Here is a 25033-nt window from a genome sequence, read left to right as displayed (position 1 = left end):
ATAGCATCGACGGTGTGGCTCTCGGACTAGTCCAAAGGGGGCACCTCGGTGAGTCATCGAGCTATGTGGTGACTCACCCCTTAGAGCAGCAACGTGGGCGGCCATCTGGGTCTTTGGATCCTTCGGTGGTGGCGAGGCGTGGCGGTAGCTGAAGCGTCAACGTGGAGATGGCAGCTGGCGTGGGGCGGCAGGAAATCACTGGAACTTTGGAGCGGTGGCTGGGTTAGGTTAGACAACCCTAGCTGAAACTCCCAAATGATTTGGGCTTCTCGGGCCTGGTTCAAGTTGGGTCACTGTTGGACCTGATATGGGCTCCGGGATCTTGTAATGGCCTGTTTGTAATAATATTAAATTTATTAATAATAATAAATAATATAATAATAATAATATTAAAACAAAAAATATAGTAATAAAATAAATGAAATAAAAAACTAGTGTCTTCAGTTATCTTTCAACCATTGTGACCTTTCATGAATGTTGTCCATGAAGAAGCCATAACATCTAGGTGGATGTTGGTGAAGAGTTCTCATCAAAAGAAGGCCTAAATCTCGAGGAGGTATGAGACAAACATCATGACCATTCAGCCAGCCCCTACAGGCCATTCACATGGAGTCTTTGGCGCCAATATGAACTAACATCTCACCATTCGGAAAAGGAAAATTCCATGCATGTGTTAGCTAAATCATTTAGTCCCTTTGTGAAGAGATAGTCGAACCAACATGAAGGCCAAAGGACTTGTTCATTTATCCTAATAGTCATGCATCTTTATTAAGATATGTACTGTCGAAAAGGCATGTAATTATTCAGCGAGCTCTATCAAATCCTATAAATAGAGAGGCTTAGTTCATTCTAAACACACCTTTGATTATATAAACTTATTTTGTGAGAAATCTCTCTTCAAATTCTTTAAGAACTATATCGATTAAACAAGTATAATTCTTTATACTTGTGGCTTCACTTCTTCACCTTGATACTTCTAATTCTTGTTTCATAACTAGTGGGTTTGAGTCCTCAACACCACCCCTTAAGTTTGCAAAGATCTGGGCTATACTATTTATAGTATAATTCTTCTTTATTTATCTAAGATACTATCTCCTTTCATTTCCATTTCCATCCACAATTTCATTACCTTTCACCTAATATCAAAGCCATCATCATTATCCTACATTGTTGTGCATACCATTACATCAAGGCCATCTTCATCAATATCCATGAAGGCCACTATTGCAACACATTTCTATAGCAACTCTATTTCCATCCTTATCTTAATTCATTTCATTTTTATTATTTCCATCTTTTATCATCATATATTAATCCATTTCTTATCTTATTCATTGCAACCATACTTATCAAGTCAGGAGCAATACTTGCTATCATTTCCTAGATCGGGACAACAATAGACTATCTATAAACTTCATCATTGAGGGGTGTAGATAGGCTTACATAAAGCGGTATTCAGAGCATAGTTGGAAGTGATAAGCAAGTGCATTTGGCGTGCAACATCAAAAAAACAAAAACAAAAAAAGAGGTGAAAAAAGAAAGCAAAGATCATTCATCAATTCAAAGGATTTAAAAGAAAAACACAAAAGAAAAAGAAACAAAATCGAAGGAAATGTGCATTGCAAAGTCAAAACAAGAATGGTGGAGGTATATTATTAACCATACTGAAGAGATAACCTTATTGTGTCTCAGAAGGAAAGGTTGTAAGTGTTGTTCTTGGTTTGTAAGTCACCATTTTCTTTTCTTTCTTTCTTATTCAAACATTTTCTTCATTTTTAATCTTTTATTCTTTCTTTTATTTACCTTGTCTTCATTGTCTTCTATTGCATTTCTCTCTAATCAAGTTATTGTAGTGACACACAAGTTGAAGATTTGCTTGGCCATAATCTTGAGTTAGTCTTCAAAGGACTTCACAAGAGAATTGAGTGGTAAAAGGAAAAATTGAGTGGGTGAGATTAGCATGGAATTGATAAAAGCCAAAATATATTCCCGAGCGCAAACACAAGAGTTGAGTAGAGTGATCTATCAACTTTCTTTGGAGTGAAAATGTAACACCCCAACCCGTATCCGATCCAGATACGAGTCCGAGTGTCACATTGACATTTAAAAACCTTTATTCTTGCAAAATAACAGAATATTTGAACTTATATTAAGAAAATACGATCATATATTGTTCAATTGTGTTTGTTATAAAATTTTGAGGCAAAAACGTATTTATGAACGGTAAAATACGGTATGAACAGTACCGTGAACAGTACTGTGAACAGTGAAAAATTTCGAATATAAATTGTGTATCAATGCACCGCTACAGTAACTTTCGTAAAAATACGTATAAACTCGTAAAAATCTAAGCTTTCATCCATATAAATTTATCAATTACATATATGTATTTAAAACATTACAAATCTCAATCATATGACTTTTCAAACCGATTAGAACATATCGGATTTAAATCCCTTATTTACATGCCAACCAATATCCTTATTACAAAATACATACTATACATTTCTTTTCTGATCTGATCTTTGGAAAGGAGAAACTGACATGTCTTGCATAATTTTTACCAATCTTCCTCTTTTCGGAACTTACGCGTGAAACAATCACAAGCTAAGTCGTTGACTTAGTGAGGCATATAGAACATAATTATTTGCTAATTGTAAATTCTACAATGCATGAACATTTGATATTACCTTATCAACATATATTCTTTTCTGTAATATATACATACATGCACATATCATGTAACATAACATCATTAACATGCTTATCATTTCTCATTCTATTATCACTAATTTCTTTATATACCATATCAGCATATAATGTAAACTCTAAATCACATCATTGCATAAACAATTACCAATCTCATATAAGAAATACATTTCACTTAGGAATACACACAATATCACATATGAATCTTGTAATTACTTTTGATGTCTTTTATAGGCCCATGTACATTACTGAGAACTTAAGGTATGTGAGTACTGTGAGGTTGTGCACTATGCTGTCACCACAGCTCGTATAAATTTGCACTTTAGTGCCACGTAAAATTTGCACCGAAGTGCCTCGTAGAAATGCACCGTAGTGCCATATAAGATTATCCATAAGGACCACATATAAATTCCTTAAGAATCATATACATATACCAAGGACCAAGTAGGTGTCTCAAAAGATCTCATACATGCTCCAAAGAATACATATACGTCCCGAATGACCACGTAGAATTTGTCCCGAAGGACCGCATAGACCCTCGACTCTTGGCATGCCAACTATACCTCTAGATCTCATGACACATAACATGGGCATTATCTTTCATATTTATTACATATTCATATTGGCACATAGTTCACTTACACGTAGAATATTTTCATATGATTCACTTTCACATGTCACATGGCTTATATCTTGTTCTTATGTCTTCTCATAGACATATCATTTCCATACCTTTATCACATAGCTCATATAATTTTTCATGCATATTCATGTCACATATATCGTATCATTTTACATGGAATCACGTAGATTGTTTCATATGGCTTATATCATTTCTCCTTTGTCATACACATGTCATATATACATCACATAACATATAAGATAACATATCATGCATATCACATAGTTGCTATCATCTTTTTCATATATCTTCATGTAGTTCAATATCACATATTGCATATAATATGCACACATAAAGATCACATAACATTTTAGAAATTACTTCTTACCATAATAACTTTGTTACTGGCTAATCGCAAGACAATGTTTGATCAATAACTTTAGTACAATTAAATTGCACTCACCTTAGCCTTGCTTTGATTTAATCCTAACTCTTCGATTGTTCTGTAACTCATTTAGGCTCGATATCTACATAACATAAATTTCAAGACGATTTTTAGAAGCCTAAACCTTATAACTTGGTATTAATAACTTAGGATATTTAATGAACCAAATTTCAGCTTTCCTTTAGGAGTGCACCGATGCACTATTGGTGCATCGGTACCCAAAATAACTTCGAAATATCTATGCATCGATGCACCCCTTAATGCATCGATGCACCTTCAAATTGTCTTAGTGCATCGTACATACTCATAGTGTATCGATGCACCTGTCCAAAATAGTATGAAATTCATCAATATTTCACCCAAATTTTCATGTATAAAATCCTTATCATGCTACTAAATCCATCTATAACAACTTTAACCAATTCCTATCATTCCAACACCCTATTATCTTCCATATTTTGTCCAAATTCTTAAAGCTAAGAATCATACCAAATTTCCATGTTATCTAAACTTAATTCTAACACTTCTAACTTCTTATTCTCATAGATGACAAGTTAAAATCAACCTCCAAATTTATTTAAACCTTTTTATTCAAAATTTCACTTAAAACCCCATTTTCTTTAATCTTTCATAACTTATTTATCTTTTAATTTTAAGACAACTTAAACTTTCCTTAAGCTTATTTATTATCTAATGATCAAAACTCAACCATAAAATCAACAAATAATTAACTAACAAAGAACTCACCTTGCTTTTGGGTTTCACGTGAAGAAGAAGAAAGAAGATGAAGAGACGTTTTGGAGAAAATATCTCTTTCATCTTATCCTTATATCCTTATCAATCACATTTTTAATTAATTTATAAGTCAAATGATCGTTTTTCCCTTCACTTCATTTAATAATTGCTAATAATTTTTAGGAAATATCTCCACATAAATCATTGAAAATTTAACTATTCTACTTTAATCACCAAATTCTGAAATTTTACAATTTAGTCACTAACCCATAGTTTGGGATGTTACATAAATTGTGAGGCTTTGTGAGTGTGCTGGTAAGGTTTTTTATTATTATTACTAACAATGTTTCAAGATTTTTCATATCTTCCAACACTTTAAGACAAGTTCTTGTTATGAAAATAACTTTAAATCTTCAAGCCAGGGAGGACCATCAAAGAGAAAACATCTTCCACAGTTGTTGTCATGTAAACAACAATGTTTGTGTCATGATTATCGACGGAGGAAGTTATACCAACGTTGCAAGCACAACCATGATAGACAAACTTGGAGTAAAGACAGTCAAACACCCAAGCTGTACAAGCTACAATGGTTGAATGATGGAGGAGAAGTAAAAGTCCCCAAGCAAGTCTCGGTTTCATTTTAATCAGAAAGTATCAAGACAAAGTCCTGTGTGATGTTGTACCAATGGATGCATGCCATCAACTATTAGAGAGGCCATGGAAATTCGATAAAAAGGCCATTCACGATGGCTACACCAACCGATACTCTTTCTTCCACAATGAAAGGAAAGTCATTTTGAATCCACTTTCACCAAGCCAAGTGACCGAGGACCAGAATTCTTTGAAAAGAAGCATTGAGGCTTCCAAATATTCTAAAGAGGATGAACCTAAAAAGATGAACATATATGTTAGAGAAAATGACATCATGAAGCATCTTTCAACAAACAAAGCTTTAATTGTACTTATGTACAAGGAGAGTTTTCTTTTAACTAACCCTCCAGAAGGTTTTCATTCTCCTATTCTTAATTTGTTGAAGGATTTGAAGAATTATTTCCTAAGGATATTCCAAGTGGTTTACCATCTGTCAGAGGAATTGAGCACCAAATCGATCATCCCTGGTGCTACCATTCCAAACCGACCAGCATATAGGAGTAATCCTGAAGAAACCAAAGAACTTTAAAGCAAATTGGAGAGTTAATGGAAAAGGGATACATTCGTGAAAGCTTGAGCCCATGTGTCGCTCATGTTCTACTTGTCCCAAAGAAAGATGGTTCATGGAGGATGTTTGTGGATTGTTGTGCTATCAACCAAATCACCATTAAATACCGACATCTCATACTAAGTTTAGATGACATGTTGGATGAGTTGAGTGGTGCCATCATCTTCTCCAAGATTGTCTCAAAGTGGATGTCACCAAATCTGGATGAAGGAAGGTGATAAATGGAAAACCATATTCAAAACAAATCAAGGTTTGTATGAATGGTTGGTGATACCTTTTGGCTTAACCAAAGCACCCAACACCTTCATGAGATTGATAATCATGTTCTCGGCCTTTCATTGGTAAGTTTTATGTCGTTTGTTTTGATGATATTTTAATATACAACAAAAACTTGGAGTCACATGTACAACACTTAAGGTTTGTGTTTGAAACTTTACAAAAGAAAAAGTTATATGTTAATCTTAAGAAATGTGTTTTCTGTACTAATAGTATTTCCTTCTTAGGATTTATTGTGAGTTCACAGGGATTGCAGGTTGATCCTGAGGAAATTAATGCCATCCAGGAGTGGCCAATACCTACTTCAATCAATCAAGTCCGAAGTTTTCATGGCCTTCCAAGCTTTTATAGGAGGTTTGTGCCCAATTTTAGTTCTATTTCTACCCCCTTAATAGTGATCATTAAAAAGAATTACATCTTTACTTGGGGCAAGGAACAATAATGCTTTCAATAAGATGGATGAATGTTTGACAAATGCACCCTTACTAGCATTGCCAAACTTTGATAACACTTTTGAAGTGGAGTGTGATGCCTCCGACACTATAATTGGTGTTGTTCTAACTCAGAGGGACGACCAATTGCATATTTCAACGAAAAGTTAATGGTGCTTCACTAAACTACCCAACTTATGATAAAAAGATGTATTCTCTCATTAGGGCACTTGAAGTTTAGTAGCACTATCTTTTGCCAAAGGAGTTTGCTATTCATACAGACCATGAAGCTTTGAAACACATCAAAGGCCAGCACAAGTTGAACAAATGCCATGCCAAATAGGTAGAATTTTTGGAGTCCTTTCCATACGTGATTCGCTATAAGAAATGTAAGGAAAATGTTGTGGTATATGCACTCTCCAGAAGGTACATACTTCTTAATACTCCTGATTCAAAGATACTTGGATTTTCATTTATCAAAGACTATTATGCTACTGATCATGTCTTTGGAGAAAAGGTATAAGTCTTATGGGTACCTATTCAAGAAGGGGCATCTATGCATTCCAAAAGGGTCGTTTTGAGAAGTACTTGTTTGAGAAGCACATGACGGAGGACTTATGGGGCATTTCGGAGTAAGTAAAATGTTGGCACATTGAAGGAACATCTCTATTGGCCAAAAATGAAAGAGACTTTGAAAGAGTATATGAAAGACGCCTCATTTGCAACAGCAAAACCAAAAGTTATACCCCATGGTCTATACATGCCTCTTCCAATTCCAAAGGAGACTTGGATGGATACATCAATGGATTTTGTGATGGGATTACCAAGGACAAAGAATAGACGAGACTCCATATTTGTGGTAGTTGATCGATTCTCTAAAATGGCACATTTTATTCCATGGCACAAGACTGATGATGCAACTCATGTGGCCAATTTGTTCTTCAAAGAGGTGATAAGGCTACATGGTGTTCCAAGGACCATAGTATCCGACAGGGATGTAAATTTCCTTAGTCATTTCTGGGGACGTTATAGAACAAAATAGGAACTAAGTTACTATTCTCCATAACATGACATCCATAAACTGACGGACAAACATAGGTGGTGAATAGGGTACTATCAACGTTGTTGAGATCCATTATCAAGAAAAATATCAAGGCCTTGGAGGAATGCTTGCTACATTGGAGTTTGCTTACAATCTATCCGTTCATTATGCAACAAAAATGTCACCATTTGAGGTAGTATATGGATTTAATCCTTTAACTCCTTTAGATCTTCTTCCCTTGCCGTAGGAACATACAATCAACAAAGATGGGAAGAACAAGGCAGAATTCATCAAAAAGCTTCATGAACAAGTCAAATATACTATAGAGAAACGGACAAGACAATATGAACACAGGCTAATAAAGTATGCAAATGCTTAAGTCTAGAGGTAGGTGATTGGGTATAGGTACATTTGAGGAAGGAACGATTCCCTGCACACAAAAAATCAAAACTGATGCAGAGTGGAGATGGACCTTTTGAAATAATTAAGAAGGTAAACGATAATCCATACAAGACTTACCTGACGAATATCAAGTAAGTGCTACTTTCATGTATCTGATCTTTTTACATATTAGGACAACGACGATTGAGGACAAATTGCATTAAAATAAGGGGGATGATAAGATCATACAACTCCAACATCAGATCCTGAAGTTCTGCCATCAGTCCTATCAATCGTGCAAGAGCAAAGTAATTCAGGGAAGTTATTTCACACAAATGCCTTAATGTTTTCAAGTCATTTCATGAAAAGGAATCTTTAAATCATAAGTTATATTACATGTTGAATATTGACATTTGATATAGCTTATGAACCACATATGTATATCATAAATTTATTATTTAATACTTAGCTTATATATAATTTCTTTTGAAGGTACATAGGCGACCACACCTAAGGGAGCTGATTTGAGCTAAATGATGAAGGCTAAAGCAAGGAGACTCATATAGGAACACTCAGGAGAGCATAAGGAACAATTGGTGAAAAGTTGTCCAGTGACAAGAGAGCTCATAGTTGGATTGAGCTGAAGATTTAAGCTAGAAGATGACTTCATTTAAGCTGGGGAGTTGCACCATCAACATCACTATTCAGAATACTTCAAATATGTGTCAAGTCAATTTTTCATAAATCGTACCTTTTCGCGAAGAGGTGCCTTTCCCGGAGATATTTTTCACAAGGAGTTGCCAAAACACTCATCATAATACAACTCACCTATGGCCAGCTCACCTCCAGCTCATTCACCTTAGAACTAGCTCAATCATTAAGGGTTACCTTTCAACCATTGTGAACTTTCATGAATGTTGTTGTCCATGAAGAAGCCATAACATCTAGGTGCACGTTGGTGAAGAGTTCTCATCAAAAGGAGGCCTAAATCTCGAAGAGGTATGAGACAAGCATCATGACCATTTGGCCAGCCCCCACACGCCATGCACATGGAGTCCTTGGCGCCAATATGAACCAGCATCTCACCATTCGTCCAAGGAAGATTCCATCTTTAACATACCCAAATTATTTGTTTTGCATAACAAACCACTTAGCGCTTCCTTGATTAAATTGAATAATGTCAGCGAAATGGGACATCCTTGCCTAAGTCACGTTTTATCGAGAAACTCTCCGATGGTGAACCGTCAACTAACATCAAAATAATGGGAGTCAATATGCAAAATCTCATCCAACTTCTCCATTTCTAACAATCATTTTTAACACACACAATAGGACAATCGACCGAATTGTACACCTTACTAAAGTCTGCTTTAAAATTATAACTTATTGCTTGTTTCATTTAAGTTTGTCGATGACTGCATTTGCTATTAAAGAATAATATGTGATTTGTTTCCCTAACACAAAGGCAAACTAATGCTCACTGACCACTTACTAACACAGCTTGCTAGTCTCCTAAGAAAACCCGCGCCAGAATGTTATTAAGGATGCTAACTAGCGATATTGATTTGTAGTCATCTATATTCTCGGGAGCAATTTTCTGGAATAAGGGAAATGAAAGTATGATTTATAGCTTTATCATCCAGATTACCCCTGTAAAATTCGAAAATAACTCAAAAATACCTCCTCTAAACACATACCAAAACTTTTTGAAAAAAATAAAGGTTGAAACCATCTGGGCCGGGGGCACGGTTCCATCAGCCGAGTTAGTTAATAACCTGCCATATTTATTGTTACGAGAAAGGAGCCACAAGCGCCCGTCTTGTTTGTACCCTTAATTTCTTCAAATTTATCCCCAAATCTTTAACATGAATTGTTCTCACTTAGTTATAATGCTTTCCGAAATGTGTCTCAAAAGTCTTCGAAATATCTTTTGTCTAAAAACAACTGAATTGCTCGCTCAGACATAAACTATGTGATTCGTCCTTCTTCTCATTGAAGCGATCTCCATATACCAACATGGCCTCGTTTAATTGCCATTGGCAATGACAGGGAAAAAAAACTATATACGCATGAATTACTTGGTTATATATATATATAAGTGGTACAAAAAATGGAATAAAGTTTGGTGTTATGAGAGGATTAAATCAACAAATTTGCATGTGAAACATGTTCCCATGGTGAGTAGGATAGTGATAGGGTTGCTTTATTGGGCTTAGCCTCTTTTAGCCCAACAGATTGCTTCCTTGTAAGGCGAAAAAATAGTTATATTACGCTGGGAAGATAACACCGTGAAATCTTCCAACCCAATGAAGCAATGGTCTTCTTAGTGAAGAATTAAAGTTAAGGTTCATGTTTCACCGACACTAATTCACTCGATCGCAACCACAATAATTACGACTGTTGTAAAATGGTGATGTCCTGAATCTTCGACGACGGAAAATGACAGTAATAGGTTTTCCTTTTAATTGATTTTCATCCATTCACGTTGCTGAAAGTATTTGCCTTAGTATCGACTTTTAAATGCGCATACTAAAATAATAGCAGCTTCATACATTTCTTTTAGAATCTTTTTATTGATTATAAAAAATATTTATTTTCTCTGATATTTTAGTATATTATGTCTATCACTATGATGATCAACATTGTCACAATCTTTGAGTGAAGGACTCTATATTATATAAAAGTTGGTTTTTTGGATGCGTAAAACAGTGCACGCTGCTTTAAAAGTATATTGGAACATTTAATTTTCAATTCAATATTAGTTTAAAATTCTAGCCATGATAAAATCACCATTTATCTTCTTTAAAGAATATATTTGACAACAATAATAACCGCTTCAAATTTAAATTATTTGTAAGGTTTTAAAATAAATTTAAATCACCATTTATCTTCTTTAAAGAATATATTTTTTGTTTTCTTTTAATTTGTTAGTTTTTAAAAATTATGTATTATGACACGTTTTCTTCTACCTCCTGAAACGTTTTTTTATCGTGTTTTCGTTTAATATTTTTTTCGTAAGGTTGGATTGATACCGTCACAACTGATCAACACGCTTATTTGTTATCATCTTGATATTCCCTGCTTTAGACCCTCAAATTAGATTTGGATACGCGATTTGCGTTCGTTGATAGTTTTCTCACGTCACTCGACTCTGATTTACGATTTATCGATGTTATTTTAGTAGTTTGGTCTTATTATGTGATTTGTTTACCGACGTGATCATATATGTTTGTATCTATCTTTTGTTCGAGTTTATTAGTTAGATTTTTTACCTTTTTCTTGTATGATCTTAAATGGCTAATTTCTTGTGTCAATGATTATAAGATTTGAATCATTCCTTTTAAAAGATTATTTCCATACAATATATTTTTATCATGTTTTTCAATAATAATGTTAAACAAATTGTAATTTTCCAAATAGACCTTATTCATATTAAAGACATGTAAGTTTAAGGATGAAAAAAATTTGATTCGATTCATTTTTTAATTTCAGTTATTTGAGTTTACTTAAATAAATGGTTCAAATTTTAACTCCAAAACGAGTTTAAATTTTAAAAGTTATAATAATTAAAAAAATATTAGAATTAATATGCTTTTAATATTTAACTTTAGTTAAGTAATTTGGTTATTTTGTGTTTTGGTTCATATTTTGTTCATTTTCTATTTTTTGTTTTGTTTTGAGTCTACTTTTGATCAAATTTAAATCACAGTCATCGAGTATTATAGAAAATTCGTGTAACTTCAAATTTTTATTTTGACAATAAATTTACTATTTTTCTAATTTTTCATTAACTTTACGTTTTATTCAATTTGATCCTTCAACGATAATTATTTATTAAATAATATTACAAATCTTACTTACATATATAAAACAAATGAATAAATAAACATCTTATATGATTATAAAAATGATTAAATTAAAACAAATTAATATCATTATATCTTAAATAATTATAATTAAATTCAAACAAAATTTTAATAAATATATTTGACTTAATTTAAGTTTTATAAAATTAAAATAATAAAAATAATAAAATAATAATCACCGAATAACTCAAATTTCTACAAAATGCCTCCCGGCTCCGACCATTTAAGACCAGCCGTCTTTCCCTAGTCTTAAAGGGTATTATTGTCCCTTCACCATATTTTGGTGCCCTAACCTCAACGGTTCGCCAAACAAACAATAGTAGAAGATATAAACAAGAACCCGGGGAAATTGCCATCTTTATTATTTCCTATTTGTCTCCATTGTAGGGGATTAGGATTATTCCTTTGGTGTTCGATTTTATTAGAGATCCGCGAGGAGTTTCAGTAGCAAGCTATTGGAAATGGGAGTGCCAGCGTTCTACAGATGGTTAGCGGAGAAGTATCCGCTGATTGTGGTGGACGTTATCGAAGAAGAACCGGTGGTTATCGACGGCATCGCCATTCCGGTTGATACGAGTAAACCTAATCCAAATAAACTCGAGTATGATAATCTTTATCTCGACATGAACGGGATTATTCATCCTTGTTTCCACCCCGAAGACAGGGTAACCTTCTCAACACATTCAAAATTTCATAATTCCCAGTTCTTTTATTTCGTTGAAATTTCAGAATTGAAGTAATATGGCTTATTCGATGTCTCATGCAGCCTTCACCGACCACTTTTGATGAAGTTTTTCATGCATATTTGATTATATTGATAGACTGTTTGTTATGGTCCGTCCTCGAAAGCTTTTGTATATGGCTATTGGTAAGTAGTGCTTGTTTTAGGCTGTAAGATGTATTCTGACTTGCAGATAAATTGTATTTATGTTTATCTGGTGATATTAACTTTTTATCTGGAAACATATGCTAGATGGCGTTGCGCCTCGGGCTAAAATGAATCAGCAGCGATCTAGGCGTTTTAGAGCAGCTAAAGATGCTGCAGAGGCGGTATGTTATCTTATCTTTTTTTGGGGGTATATATTTGTGATCACTATGACGGGAATCTGCATCCTGTATAAAATGTTAGGTATTGATATTTCATATTCTCCCTCAGTTTGGTAATAATTTTGTTCTTGTTAATTCTTTTTGCAGGCAGCTGAAGAAGCACGACTGCGAGAGGAGTTTGAGAGGGAGGGCAGAAGACTCCCTCCTAAAGAGGAATCACAGCTTTTTGATTCGAATGTTATTACACCTGGCACTCCATTTATGGCTGTTCTGTCAATTGCTTTGCAGTACTATATCCACCTTAGATTAAATCATGACCCTGGATGGAAGAATACCAAGGTAGTACCGATATTATGGTACCTCGTCATTTTATTTATTGCTTTCTTTTGCCATGGTGGAGAGTTTTAGCATTTCTCTTTCAACTTTTTGAAGGTTATTCTATCTGATGCAAATGTTCCTGGTGAAGGAGAACATAAAATTATGTCATATATACGACTCCAAAGGAACCTTCCTGGTTTTGATCCAAACACACGTCATTGCCTATATGGTTTGGTATATCTCTCCTTCACTATTTCCATTGTGGGTTTCAGTTTTTATTTAAATTTTATGCATGTGTTCTGTTTATTTTCTTTGGCCTATTTTAGTGGACTAAATTGAGCACTCTGCTAATTGTTGACACTTGACAGGATGCTGATTTAATTATGTTGGCCTTGGCCACTCATGAAGTTCACTTTTCAATCCTTCGAGAGGTTTGTATTTTTTTTGAACTTGCAGATATCTGCTACCTTTTTTATTTTTATTTATCAATTGCCTGAAGAATGAAATGTTATGTGTGATCTGTTTTTCTTTAAATTTTAACTTTTACACGAGGTTGGCTATTTTACTCATTTATAGGAGTAAGTTGATGTTACAAGTGAAATGATTTTGTCTTGGAAGGATGTTTTTATCATTCTATTATCATGTTCCCTCTCGGCCCCAAAGTAACAGGGTTTATGGAATATTTTCAGATTGTCTTCACCCCTGGACAAGATAAATGCTTCCTATGTGGCCAGATGGGCCATGTAGCGGCAAATTGTGAAGGAAAGGCAAAGAGGAAGAATGGGGAATTTGATGAGAAAGCTGATGGAAATGCTGTGGCCAGAAAGCCATACCTGGTTACTTTTTAATTGAATTTACAGTTGAAATGATTACAATGAAATCTTTGGATAAATTACAACTTGATACCTGCTTACACTTTGCAGTTTCTGAACATATGGACACTTAGGGAGTACCTGGAATATGAGATGAGAATCCCCAATCCTCCTTTTGAAATTGACTTAGAACGCATAGTGGATGATTTTATATTCATATGCTTCTTTGTTGGCAACGATTTTTTACCTCATATGCCTACACTAGAGATTCGTGAGGTTTGTTTATGGTTGAAGTAATTATTCTACTGCTGGGTTGTGTTTTATATTGGAATATTTTAACGGACACTTTAAGATTCTTATATCAAGCCGAGGTTTTAATGTAGGCTTTCCTTTATCCAATTTGTTAATTTACAGGGTGCAATCAACTTGCTAATGGCAGTATACAAGAAGGAATTCAAATCGTTTGGTGATTATTTGACTGATGGATGCAAGGTATCTGTTACTCTTCTTTGCATTTGCCAGTATTATCCCAGTGATCAAATCCTATCTTACAAACTAATGATTTTGACTGCATGATTTTTATTTCAGCCAAATTTGAGCAGGGTAGAGCATTTTATCCAGGCTGTGGGGTCCTATGAAGATAAAATATTCCAGAAAAGAGCACGATTGCATCAGGTTTGTTTTGAGTTTAGGATCAGTATGATTCTGTTCAACTTAAACAAAAAAATAGTTTATGTTTCTATTCCATGATTCAAATTATTCTGTAAAACTTGCTCATGATCTTGTTTATTTTTTCATTTAGAAGGTTCTGTCTTGCCTTGTGATTCTGCAGTCTCTTATTTATGTGGCCATGTGGTATTTATTATGTGTTCAATCCTCCTTCAGTGCTCGTGCAAGAGGTTTCATTATCACTCTACCTTTAAAAGTGTTATAACTATCATGATTAGAATCCTGAAAGGGGACTTGTCTATTATTCTTTGGTGGCAAAATTGCCTTTTGTGCGATTGAATGCATCCTCGGTTAAGGATGTAACAGCTACTTCTGATGTTTGCTCATTTAGTTGTTTTAACATGTCTATGGGAATATATGATCCTTACAATAATCATCTGAATTGAGGATTATTGGGATGAATGTATTACAATGAACAAAATTCATTCTTTTATCTGGTAAAAGAATTCAGTAATAATCTGTTCTATGATGGTATCATACAGCGTCAAGCAGAAAGAATCAAACGAGAAAAAGCACAAGCTAGAAGAGGAGATGATGCACAGCCCCAAGTTCAACCTGATTCTCTGGTTCCAGTTGCTAGATTTCATGGTTCCCGTCTTGCATCTGGCCCGTCACCTACTCCATTTCTGCAAACAATGGAGTCTAATGGTAATGGATTCTCTGGACGGCCGCACAAAGTGCAACGCTTATCATCATCAGTCACTATTGGTGCTGCTATTGTTGAAGCAGAAGATAGTATTGAAACAGATGTATGTTTTACTGCTCAGGAGAGGCAATTTAATATAATCTGACTCCTTCAGCCATCTTTAGGACTCATATTCCATGGGCTAACCTGTGATTTGGTATGAGCCTTTGTTGGCAAGGAATTAAGAGAGTATTAGTTATCCCACTATATTTTTTTACTGGATGCCACTTACATGCTGTTTGTTTCTTCCATTGGCATCAGGCAAATGAGAACAAAGAAGAACTGAAAACAAAACTTAAAGAGTTGATCCGTGACAAATCTGATGTTTTCAATTCCCAAAATCATGAGGAAGATAAGGTTTGAATATATTCTTAAGCAATTTATGATTTTGTTTGAATCCTGTTTCTACTAATATTTTGGGTGTAGGCAGTCATCAGATTACGAACTCTGGTTTAATATATATATATTCAAATTGCATACTGTCCCATTCCCTTTAATCTCAACCAAGTGGAAGAGAACTCATATTGATTTGTAATCATATGCAAAATTCAATGGGTTTTACATATGACTTACAAGTTTTTGGCAGTTGAGACATGCATGTTTGGACACAGAATGCAGCCATAGTATAAAGAACTCTGTTGTTTCTGTCTTTTCTCATATTTTTGCTATTTTAGTCCATTACTCAGGTATTTTAGCTGCTCATATGGTTGTTTGCTCTTGTCAGATTAAACTGGGAGAGCCTGGGTGGAAGGAAAGGTATTATAAAGAAAAGTTTTCAGCAGAAACTCCAGAAGAAATGGAAGAAATACGGAAAGATGTTGTGAGTTAATGAATGAATCTCTACGATGATATGGTGACTATTATATTTTTAAATTATTCCTTTAATTATCTTAAATGGAGCTTCATTTATGTAGGTTTTGAAGTTCACAGAAGGTTTATGTTGGGTCATGCATTATTACTATGAAGGTGTTTGTTCATGGAGGTGGTGAGTTTCTTTTACATAGTCATCTTATTCCTTTTTAGATCTATCCAAGTTGATTTTTTAAGCCTTATTTTGGTGAGAATGATCTGTTGATCAGGAGCTCATCTCTCTGCTTAGATATTCTTTGTGTTGTCATTGTGCTGCCTCTGGATTTTGTTGTTTCAGGTTTTATCCTTATCATTACGCACCCTTTGCATCTGATTTTACGGATCTTGGCCAGCTAGATATTCAATTTGAGTTGGGTTCCCCCTTCAAACCATTCAATCAGTTATTGGGCGTGTTTCCTGCTGCTAGGTACTGTCACCTGTTTCAACTTTGTTCTCCTTGTAAGTTTTTAAGTTTGTATGATACTATAATGTCTTTCTTTTGCAGTTCCCATGCACTTCCCATAGAATATAGGAAGTTGATGACTGATCCGAATTCACCCATTATTGATTTTTATCCGACCGGTATGCAATTTGCTGAACAAGCATGACTCATATGCATTTCTTCTTCATTTCTTCTGTAAGATCTGAAATTTGAACATGCTCTTTATCAGATTTTGAAGTTGACATGAATGGAAAGCGGTTTTCATGGCAGGTAGGTTCATTTTTCACTCATTTGGTTTAGTTACATATTTTTTTTTATAGGAATTAAAGGCCTCGTTAAAAACCTCCTTCTTGATTAAAGGAGCTTGTAGGAAGCTCCTTAATCAGCGAAAGGAGGAAAAGAGTGCCTTAAGATTTCATTAACCATAAGAAACATAAGATACAACCAGAATCGCCTCCCCCAACATAAACAAACAACCCAAAACAGCCGGAAAAACCCTATACAGCAACACTAACACAGCGAAATCCATCTAAGCTATAACAACAGTCACAAAAATGACTGACCAGACTTAACACTTGAACTAAGCCCGAAAACCAACACATAAACAAAACAACTAAAGCAGAAGCCAAATATCACAGCTGAACCAAACCATAAAATCAAAAATCAAAAACAAAAAGCCCTGAACTTCCACACGAAAGAGTACAAAATCTTCTTCCGCCTTACTGCCTCTTCCTCCTAACTGCCTCTTCTAGCTCGACTTGTCGACATAGACCATCCGAACCTCCAACTTTAGAGCCTTCAAGATCAGAAAAAACTCCCTCTCGATGCATCTTCCTCTGAGAAATCTTGCTTTGACTTTAACGAGGCTTCCTTTGGTGGGCCGAGAATTTTCCTTGAAAATTTCGGAGAGAACTAAATATAGCATTTCTCTCCTCCAAAGCTCTTTGTTTCTGATGCCCATCCACTTTCTCGGATTTCAATAGCCCCATCCCTTGACCAACAAGCACTTCCTCGTGTACCACCAATACCTTAAATCCATCAGTAGGCATGGTCGAGGACGACACAACTGACAGCTGCACGTTATCTTTACTTACATCCTTAGACCCAACATGTGCCCTACTAACACTCTCCAAGGCATGCAAAGTGCCACCAGTTTGACAGTCATAATCCTGCATAGCTGTCCCACTAACCGAACTAACATTTGGGATCTCCAAGAACCTATTACTATTTAATAAAACCTTGGTCTGTCGTGAACCAACATTTCTAATTGGAGCCAAATGCCTACCACTAACATCAAGAAACATGTGTTGCACATCGTTCATATTTGCACTATCAACTCTAGCACACACATCCAAACCTGAGCCCACGTGTAACCCACTGGCTTCCTCCAAAATATTAAGATCTGCACTTCTCTGGCCAACTGAACCAAGCGTAGATGCCCCATTACAATTTGTCGGGTTATCACAAAACGACAGCTTATGCCCATGCACATTAGACCCCACTTGCGCCCCCTAGCTACCTCCAAAGAATTAAAAGTGCCGTTCATCTGGCAATCAGACCCATACGCAACTGTCCTGTAACGGACTGACGGGGACACAACTTCCACAGCCATACCTCATCGGAACAAGGACCATTTCCTACTTCCTCGGCACCTGAACCACACATTCCACCGCCAGTATGCATGCCTTCAAAACACGCTCGAGTTTCTAGCTGAGCTTCCTTAATATTATTGGAATCAAGATTAACTCTAGAAAACGTTCCAGCATCTACCACCAACTCGGAAGGCTTAACTGGCAAGACACCAATAAGCTCCCCCTCCGTGGGCAACGGGGAGGCAACTGACGTTTCCAACACAGACGAATCAACCCAGACGGAATCTGGGCTAAAGCAAGGTTCAAACTCAGAAACAAATACTGTAAGAGATTGTTCCCCGACTTTCAAAACACAGGATTCTTCCACTCGATCTTTGCGGTTCGTAATGATCTGAAAACAGGCCCTATCAAACGAGCCTAGATTAAAGGTTCCTACGTCAATGGAGATAAGAGCTCCCCATTTTCTGCAATGTTTCTGAAAGTTGAATGACACCACACAAACGGTGGGATCCCTCTACACGATAACCATGCCCGTCGGCTGCTACACTGAAAGTTTTCTGACCACAAATCCACTTTGTCAAAGCATTTATTCAACTCTCCAATCTGATTTTTTAGAGTATAGTCCCTACTCTCTTCATCTTCAAATATGATCAAAATAGCTAAACCACTTAACCTCATAATTTTCGGGCCTAATATGCCTTCCTTGTGCATAATAGCAGTTAGCTCTTTCATTTTCATAAATTTTCTGCACCAACCAACCAAACTATCTCTAAGAGTAATTAGCTTATCCTCGTCAACTACACCAATAATGGGCGCCTCTTTGACATCCGCCTCACTACTCTTGACCACAGTTGAATTTGAACCAGAAAACTTTTTCCTCTAGAAAACATCACGAGGTTGAAATCTCTCCATGAAAACACTAACCTTTTTATCTTGAATCCAAGATCTATCGGCACAGATGATAGCCCTCCTCGCATCCTCCACTCTAGAAAATCGGACAAAACCGAAGCTGCTACCTCCCTTGCTTCTTTTGTTAGGGATGAAAGAATCGACCACCTCGCCATATTTATCGAGCAATAACCTAAGACCTTGATAATGAAGATAATCTGGAATATTGAAAATAATAACTGTAACGCAATTCTTCCCACCAGATCTTCTCAACTGACTCGCCATCTAAAGGATTCGAAGGGGATAAAGAAAGAAATTTTTGAAAAATGCCTAAATTTTTAGAAAGAAGGTATCTAATATCCTTAATGTTGTCCCTAATGAACTAGAAAGTTAATAATCTATTTGTTGTTGATTTCTGAAGGGTATTGCAAAATTGCCTTTCATTGACGAAGAGCGCCTTCTTGCTGAGGTTGCACAAATAGAACATACTTTGACGGTATGGCTCTTTATTGAAGTCATCTATTATGTGTTCCTTACACTCTTTCTCCTTTCATTAATAATCTTTATGCTCTTGCCGGATTTTTAACTAAATGCTACAATCTTATGCAGGATGAAGAAGCACAGAGAAATAGTACAATGTGTGACATGCTTTTTATGGCTGCTTCACACCGTCTCTCAGAGCAAATCTTTTCTCTTGATAATTGTTGTAAACAATTGCCGGAAAGGCAACGAATTGAAGTCAAGGAGGAAATCAAAGCTGATTTGAGGTGGGATATAATCTAGTATTCTAGCCGTCTTGACTACTTTCCATGCTAGTTGAATTTAAGATATGCCCCACTTTTTCTGATTTATTTAGGTCTACATGCAGTGACGGGATTAATGGTTACATATCCCCTTGTGCTGGAGAAACACTGCCTCCTATATTCAGGTCTCCAATCAAGGATATGGAAGATATTTTGGCCAATGAAGTCATGTAAGTTTCAGTTATTGATGCTCTATTTATTTATTTTCATATGCATGAGGCAGATTATTAAGTGAAGAATACATTAATGATTAATGTTCTTTTGGATGCCTGCTTTACAGATGTTGCATATATAGACTTCCAAAAGCTCATAAGCATATCACCCATCCTCCACCGGGAGTTGCATTCCCTCCGAAGGTATGTCGCAGCTGTAGTTCTCTTAATGGTAAATGTATTTGTTTTTTTTATCTTCTTTTAAAGTAATGCTGTATAACCTGTAGTAATTTAATATAATTTTGCCTGTTCTATATCATCTTATGTGTTGCTTGGTAAACTGAAGAATTAGGTCCTGAGTTTTTTAGTAATGGATTTTGTACAGAATTTATATTTATTAAACCGTTTGGTATAGTAAAAAACATGTACCGAATATAATCGTATTGTTTGATTATAGTAAATTTTAAGTTTTGAATATTCCTTATTTCATAAGGGGGGGATTTATTCAGATATTAGTTTTTAAAAAACAAAATCAATTTAATATTTTCAACATTAAGTGATAAGTAACTATCTACTTATCCTTTAAATAAAGCTATCTATTTATCATTTTCAACATGTTTTTGGAAAAAAATTAACAAGTAAAAGATTAAAATGGTTATCAAACACAATTAAAAAAAAATCAAGTGTTGGAACATTTCCTTTTCAGTGAAATGAAAATTTCAATGGTTTATCAAATTCATCCTCACAGCCGACTTTTGTTTGCACCTGCTTAAACGTATTCCTCATGAAGTTTCTTGTAAACAATGTTAGGTTGTTATCCATCCCCCCCCCCCCCCCTTTTTGTCTAAGTAATGCTTAACAAATGGAAGAAAAATGCTTGTCATGATTAATTTATCCATTAGACATATATTGATATTTTTCAACATTGTGCTTCACAGATGGTGCAACTTGGTGATTTAAAACCTGAACCTGTGTTATGGCATGAAGATTCTGGGAGGAGACCTTGGGATGGAAGGCAGTCTGGTAATCAAATGGATAGGTCAGTATTCAAAAGATTGTATCTATGTTTCTGAACTTCCTTTTTTCTTGCCATATTACATGTCATTCACCGATAGAAAACTTTTACTACCTCTTTAACATGTTTTGCCTTTTCAATTCAGGAACGCTGCTGGATCTCTTTCTGGCCATAAACTTGGGGATGCATCACACAGACTTATTGCTAATAGCTTACAGTCGAAGATGGATCGAAATGGGTTCAACAATAATATGCAGGCTCCCTATAACCCACCAGTCAATTCCAATGTAAATTACGGGTTTCATAACCAGGGGCAGCCTAGTATGGTTCCTCCTAGACAAGATTATCCTGGTGCAGGTAACCCATTTTCTCAGAATCCACCTTCACGGCATTCAAATTCCCACAGCTACCATAACTACCAAATAAATAACCAAGCAGCGGCCAATAACATGCACTACCCTCCAAGAAATCACCAGGATGGTGGATCAAGGCAAATTCCTATGGCACAAATGTCAACAGAGGCTGATATCTATCCTTCTCATCCAGGTGGTTATGACGGCAACCGCCAGTACCAGGGACCCGAGAACAGTAGCTATCAGCAGTGGAGTGGTAGAATGGCTCCGCAGGCCAATCAAAATGTTTCTGGAGGTTATGGCTTATATCAACAAGGTGGAGTTAACCAGGGTTTTCATAGAGAGCATGGCCATCAGCAGCAACGAGGTAACCAATCATATCATCATCGTCAGAGGGGAGACTATGAAGAAACTGGAAGCCAGCTACACAGGGGCAATCAACAGTACTATGGCAGCAACCAACAGCAAAGGGGTAATCAACAACCGAGGGGAAACCCGTATTCAGCACTAGATAGGAGAGGTCATCGGAGGGCCCCCAACCACTGAAAGGTGAAAGCAAATTCAACTGCTATTAGCTAGTTTGATGTTTTAATTGTTGTATGATACCTGTTGGAGTGGCTAGGGTTTTCCTTCTGGAAAACAAATAAAGGTCGATAATCGCTGTCAAGCATCATGTAGTATTTGCTTTATTTTTAACCCGTGTTGTCTTCTTGCATAAGATTTAGTTTAGATTACATGTTAACTTTCAACGTGGAGTTTGTACTCCATTTGGCGATAAAGTAGTCTCTTGGTTTCCCCCCCTTTTTTCATAATTGACATTGTACCAATAAATGTTGAATAATAGTATTGTTTTGTATGTTGAGCACTATTTATGTGAAATAATTAATAAATTGTTTTTTTTCATTCGTTGAAGTTATCGAAATGATTAAAACTCAAGAGAGAAAATGGTTGTTTCGTGCTACTTTTGGATGTGGAGACTGGAGAGTAACGTAAATATGACCGAGACTACGAGGTATTAACTGTAGCTGTATGTTGCGCCATAGTGTTGTAGAAAGCTGACTGAGAAGGAATATTCTGGAGTATAAGAAACAGTAGTGGCAGATGATATATGTTATAAATATCTTTAATTAAATTCGTTTAATTTTATTTCTAATGATATGATGTCATCTTTTTTTATTAATAGTGTATGGAATTATATATTTGTTAATGTAAAATTTTAAAATATTAAATTCATTTATTTCTATTTCTAATGATATGGCATCATGTTTACTGTCGGTGCATAAAAATTACATATTGCTAATAGTGCCTACTGTTTTTTATTGTGGGACGGGTAGGAAGGTAAAAGCCTAAACCGTCAAACATTAATTAACAAGCTAGTTTTATCTTGTTTTTTTTTTAAGAGAATAATTAATCTCACTAATTGTTAATGAAACTCGCATCTTTAAAAATGTGGCAGAACCCATGATTGTTCCACTTCTTAAGTAGTTTAAAGATGCAAGTACGAGGCACAATCATTATCCTAAGCCTCCACACTGTTAATCATTTCATCTCAGCTCTTCTCATAATTTTCATCATCTTTTACTCCTTTCCCCCCTATTTTCAAATAATGGCTTCTTCTTTATTTACTGTCCCTTTGACTTGCTTTTTCGATTGGTCCAACTATGAATTTAGCTCGTTAGGACCACAGATTCGTTGCCTTAGAAATGCCTAAAAATGTTACTTGTTATGGATTAGACTAACTTACCTAATCAATGAATGATCTTTAAATTTTTAGTGGCGGATTTTGAGATCATCAAAGTAAAAGTTGGTAGTCACAGTGACCCCACCAATGTTCAGGTCTTAGGATAAAGACCCTTTTAAGGTGTCTTTTTCTTAATGGACAATGAGGGTCACTGCTCATCATTCACCTTCACAATCCTTTGCTTCTTTTTCCATGCATGGATTTGCTTATACTTTATTTATATACACTTTATACATGTACACTTGTATACATAAACTGTTCGCGGGAAAAGTGAGATTGTGATGGTTACAAGTAATTCCGACGGACAACTGTAGCTGATAGTTCTATGGAAGAAATGGAGAATAGTGAGCTGAAGAATAGCAGTGAGAAGCTGAAAAAGTGCGTGTGAGGGGGAAATGATCCATTGTTCAGCTACGCATAGTGATATATATATTGACCGTTAATGTTGGCGTTAAGTCTAGGGTATGACGACTATTCGTAGGCTGGCAGTAAATATATATAATTGTTAGATAATATATTTAGTTTTGACAAATTATACTGGACCTGCAATTGGTAATATCAAGAGAATGCAACTAGTCAGAGGACATGAAATTTTGGAAGCTTCTAGGAACTTCAAAGGCTTCAATCAGTTGTGGAGTTCCTTCAGAGCCCTTGATTGGCGGAAGATTGACAATAAATGTGTTGCTTGCAGAGTAAGTCCAAATGAGGTATACCATTTGCTCTTTTGATTGAGTAAATGTCATAAATCGATTTAAATCGAAACCAGTGAAAGAAGAGAATTATTATTGAAACAATTTGATCGAATTTATTTCAACGCATATATATATATATATATATATGACAAAGGAGATTACTACCGATACTCTAATGAGGCGATAAAAATTGCTGTAAAAATGTTATTTGTAAAAGAAATCGGAAAAGTACAACAATAAACATACGTACATACATTTAAAAGAAACAACATAGCGAGGACAACTGATGTGAAGCACAACACAAATGATTTGGGCACATGGTGTTTACCGGTACACTTCGAGACTTCCAAAATAGAATAAACACTCCTCTTTCAAAACCTCGGATTTTTTTTTTTAAAAATCACAATGAATCGCACACATGATACCCCCAGGGCATCTGGAAAGTGGCAAAGCAAAAGCCATAGAGAGAGAGAGAGAGACTACAAATTTACAATGTTGCCTCATAGTGAAACTCTACAACAAAGACCAAACCCACACTACTTCCTTCCCGATCTGCAATGAAGCTCTTTCATCGTTTCCGCAAGTTTCTTATGCGTCTCTTGTTTTCTTCCCTTCCTTCCGGTGGTTCTTCTGGCAAGTCATCAACTGCGTCTTCCAAGCAAAACAACAGTGACAGGTTTGATCCACCTAAGGTTTCATGCAGCTCGTATTACTCTTCCCATTCCCATTACACCGAGGCGATAGCTGACTGCATTGAGTTCTTCAACAAGTCATCACAAGAGGGGATTTTGGAGGGTCGAAAATCTGATGTTTGGGTTTAATAATATTCACCGTTGTTCATCATGGATGCTGATGCTTTTTTGTTTGAGTCCAAAATCTGATGTTTCTTGTCCTTTTTTTTTTTGGTTAATGCATAATAGCTTTTTTGAAAGAATTGGATCAGTCTCTTCCTTCTTGGGTTACGAATCTATACCATAGAAAGAGACATTGGAAAACTTGAGATTCATGTTTGTTCTCTGTTTGTACAGTGAGAATATCTTCACGTGAAAAATAGTTTTTTATTTCTCTGTTTGTTTAAGCTGAATGAAACTAACAAAAGAGGTATAATCAGTCCAAATTTGCCAAGAAAAGTGATTTATGTGAAGTTTATTAGATAACTCATAAAAAGCATCACACCCTCCAGTGTGTT

At 35.6% G+C, this 25033-nt stretch overlaps 1 protein-coding gene and 1 pseudogene across 1 annotated transcript; both read left to right on the top strand.

Annotated features, from left to right (window-relative positions):
• The first annotated feature begins 5196 nt into the window (after positions 1–5196).
• Positions 5197–5691, top strand: LOC120129847. Its single transcript, XM_039147253.1, has one exon. The coding sequence runs from the start codon at positions 5197–5199 to the stop codon at positions 5689–5691; it is 495 nt and encodes a 164-aa protein (XP_039003184.1).
• A 6496-nt stretch (positions 5692–12187) lies between these two features.
• On the top strand, positions 12188–22281 carry LOC120129927 (annotated as a pseudogene).
• The last annotated feature ends 2752 nt before the right edge of the window (positions 22282–25033 follow it).

This window comes from Hibiscus syriacus, unplaced genomic scaffold (genome assembly GCF_006381635.1).
Source record: "Hibiscus syriacus cultivar Baekdansim isolate YM2019G1 unplaced genomic scaffold, ASM638163v2 tig00110505_pilon, whole genome shotgun sequence".
Classification (NCBI taxonomy): domain Eukaryota; kingdom Viridiplantae; phylum Streptophyta; class Magnoliopsida; order Malvales; family Malvaceae; genus Hibiscus; species Hibiscus syriacus.
The sequence above is the reverse complement of the archived record's forward strand: the minus strand, read 5'-3'. Positions and strand labels throughout refer to the sequence as shown.

Bases quoted from the DNA above. Each gene is read 5' to 3' on its own strand.
- LOC120129847 (XM_039147253.1), top strand. From the start codon at position 5,197: ATGGATGCATGCCATCAACTATTAGAGAGGCCATGGAAATTCGATAAA.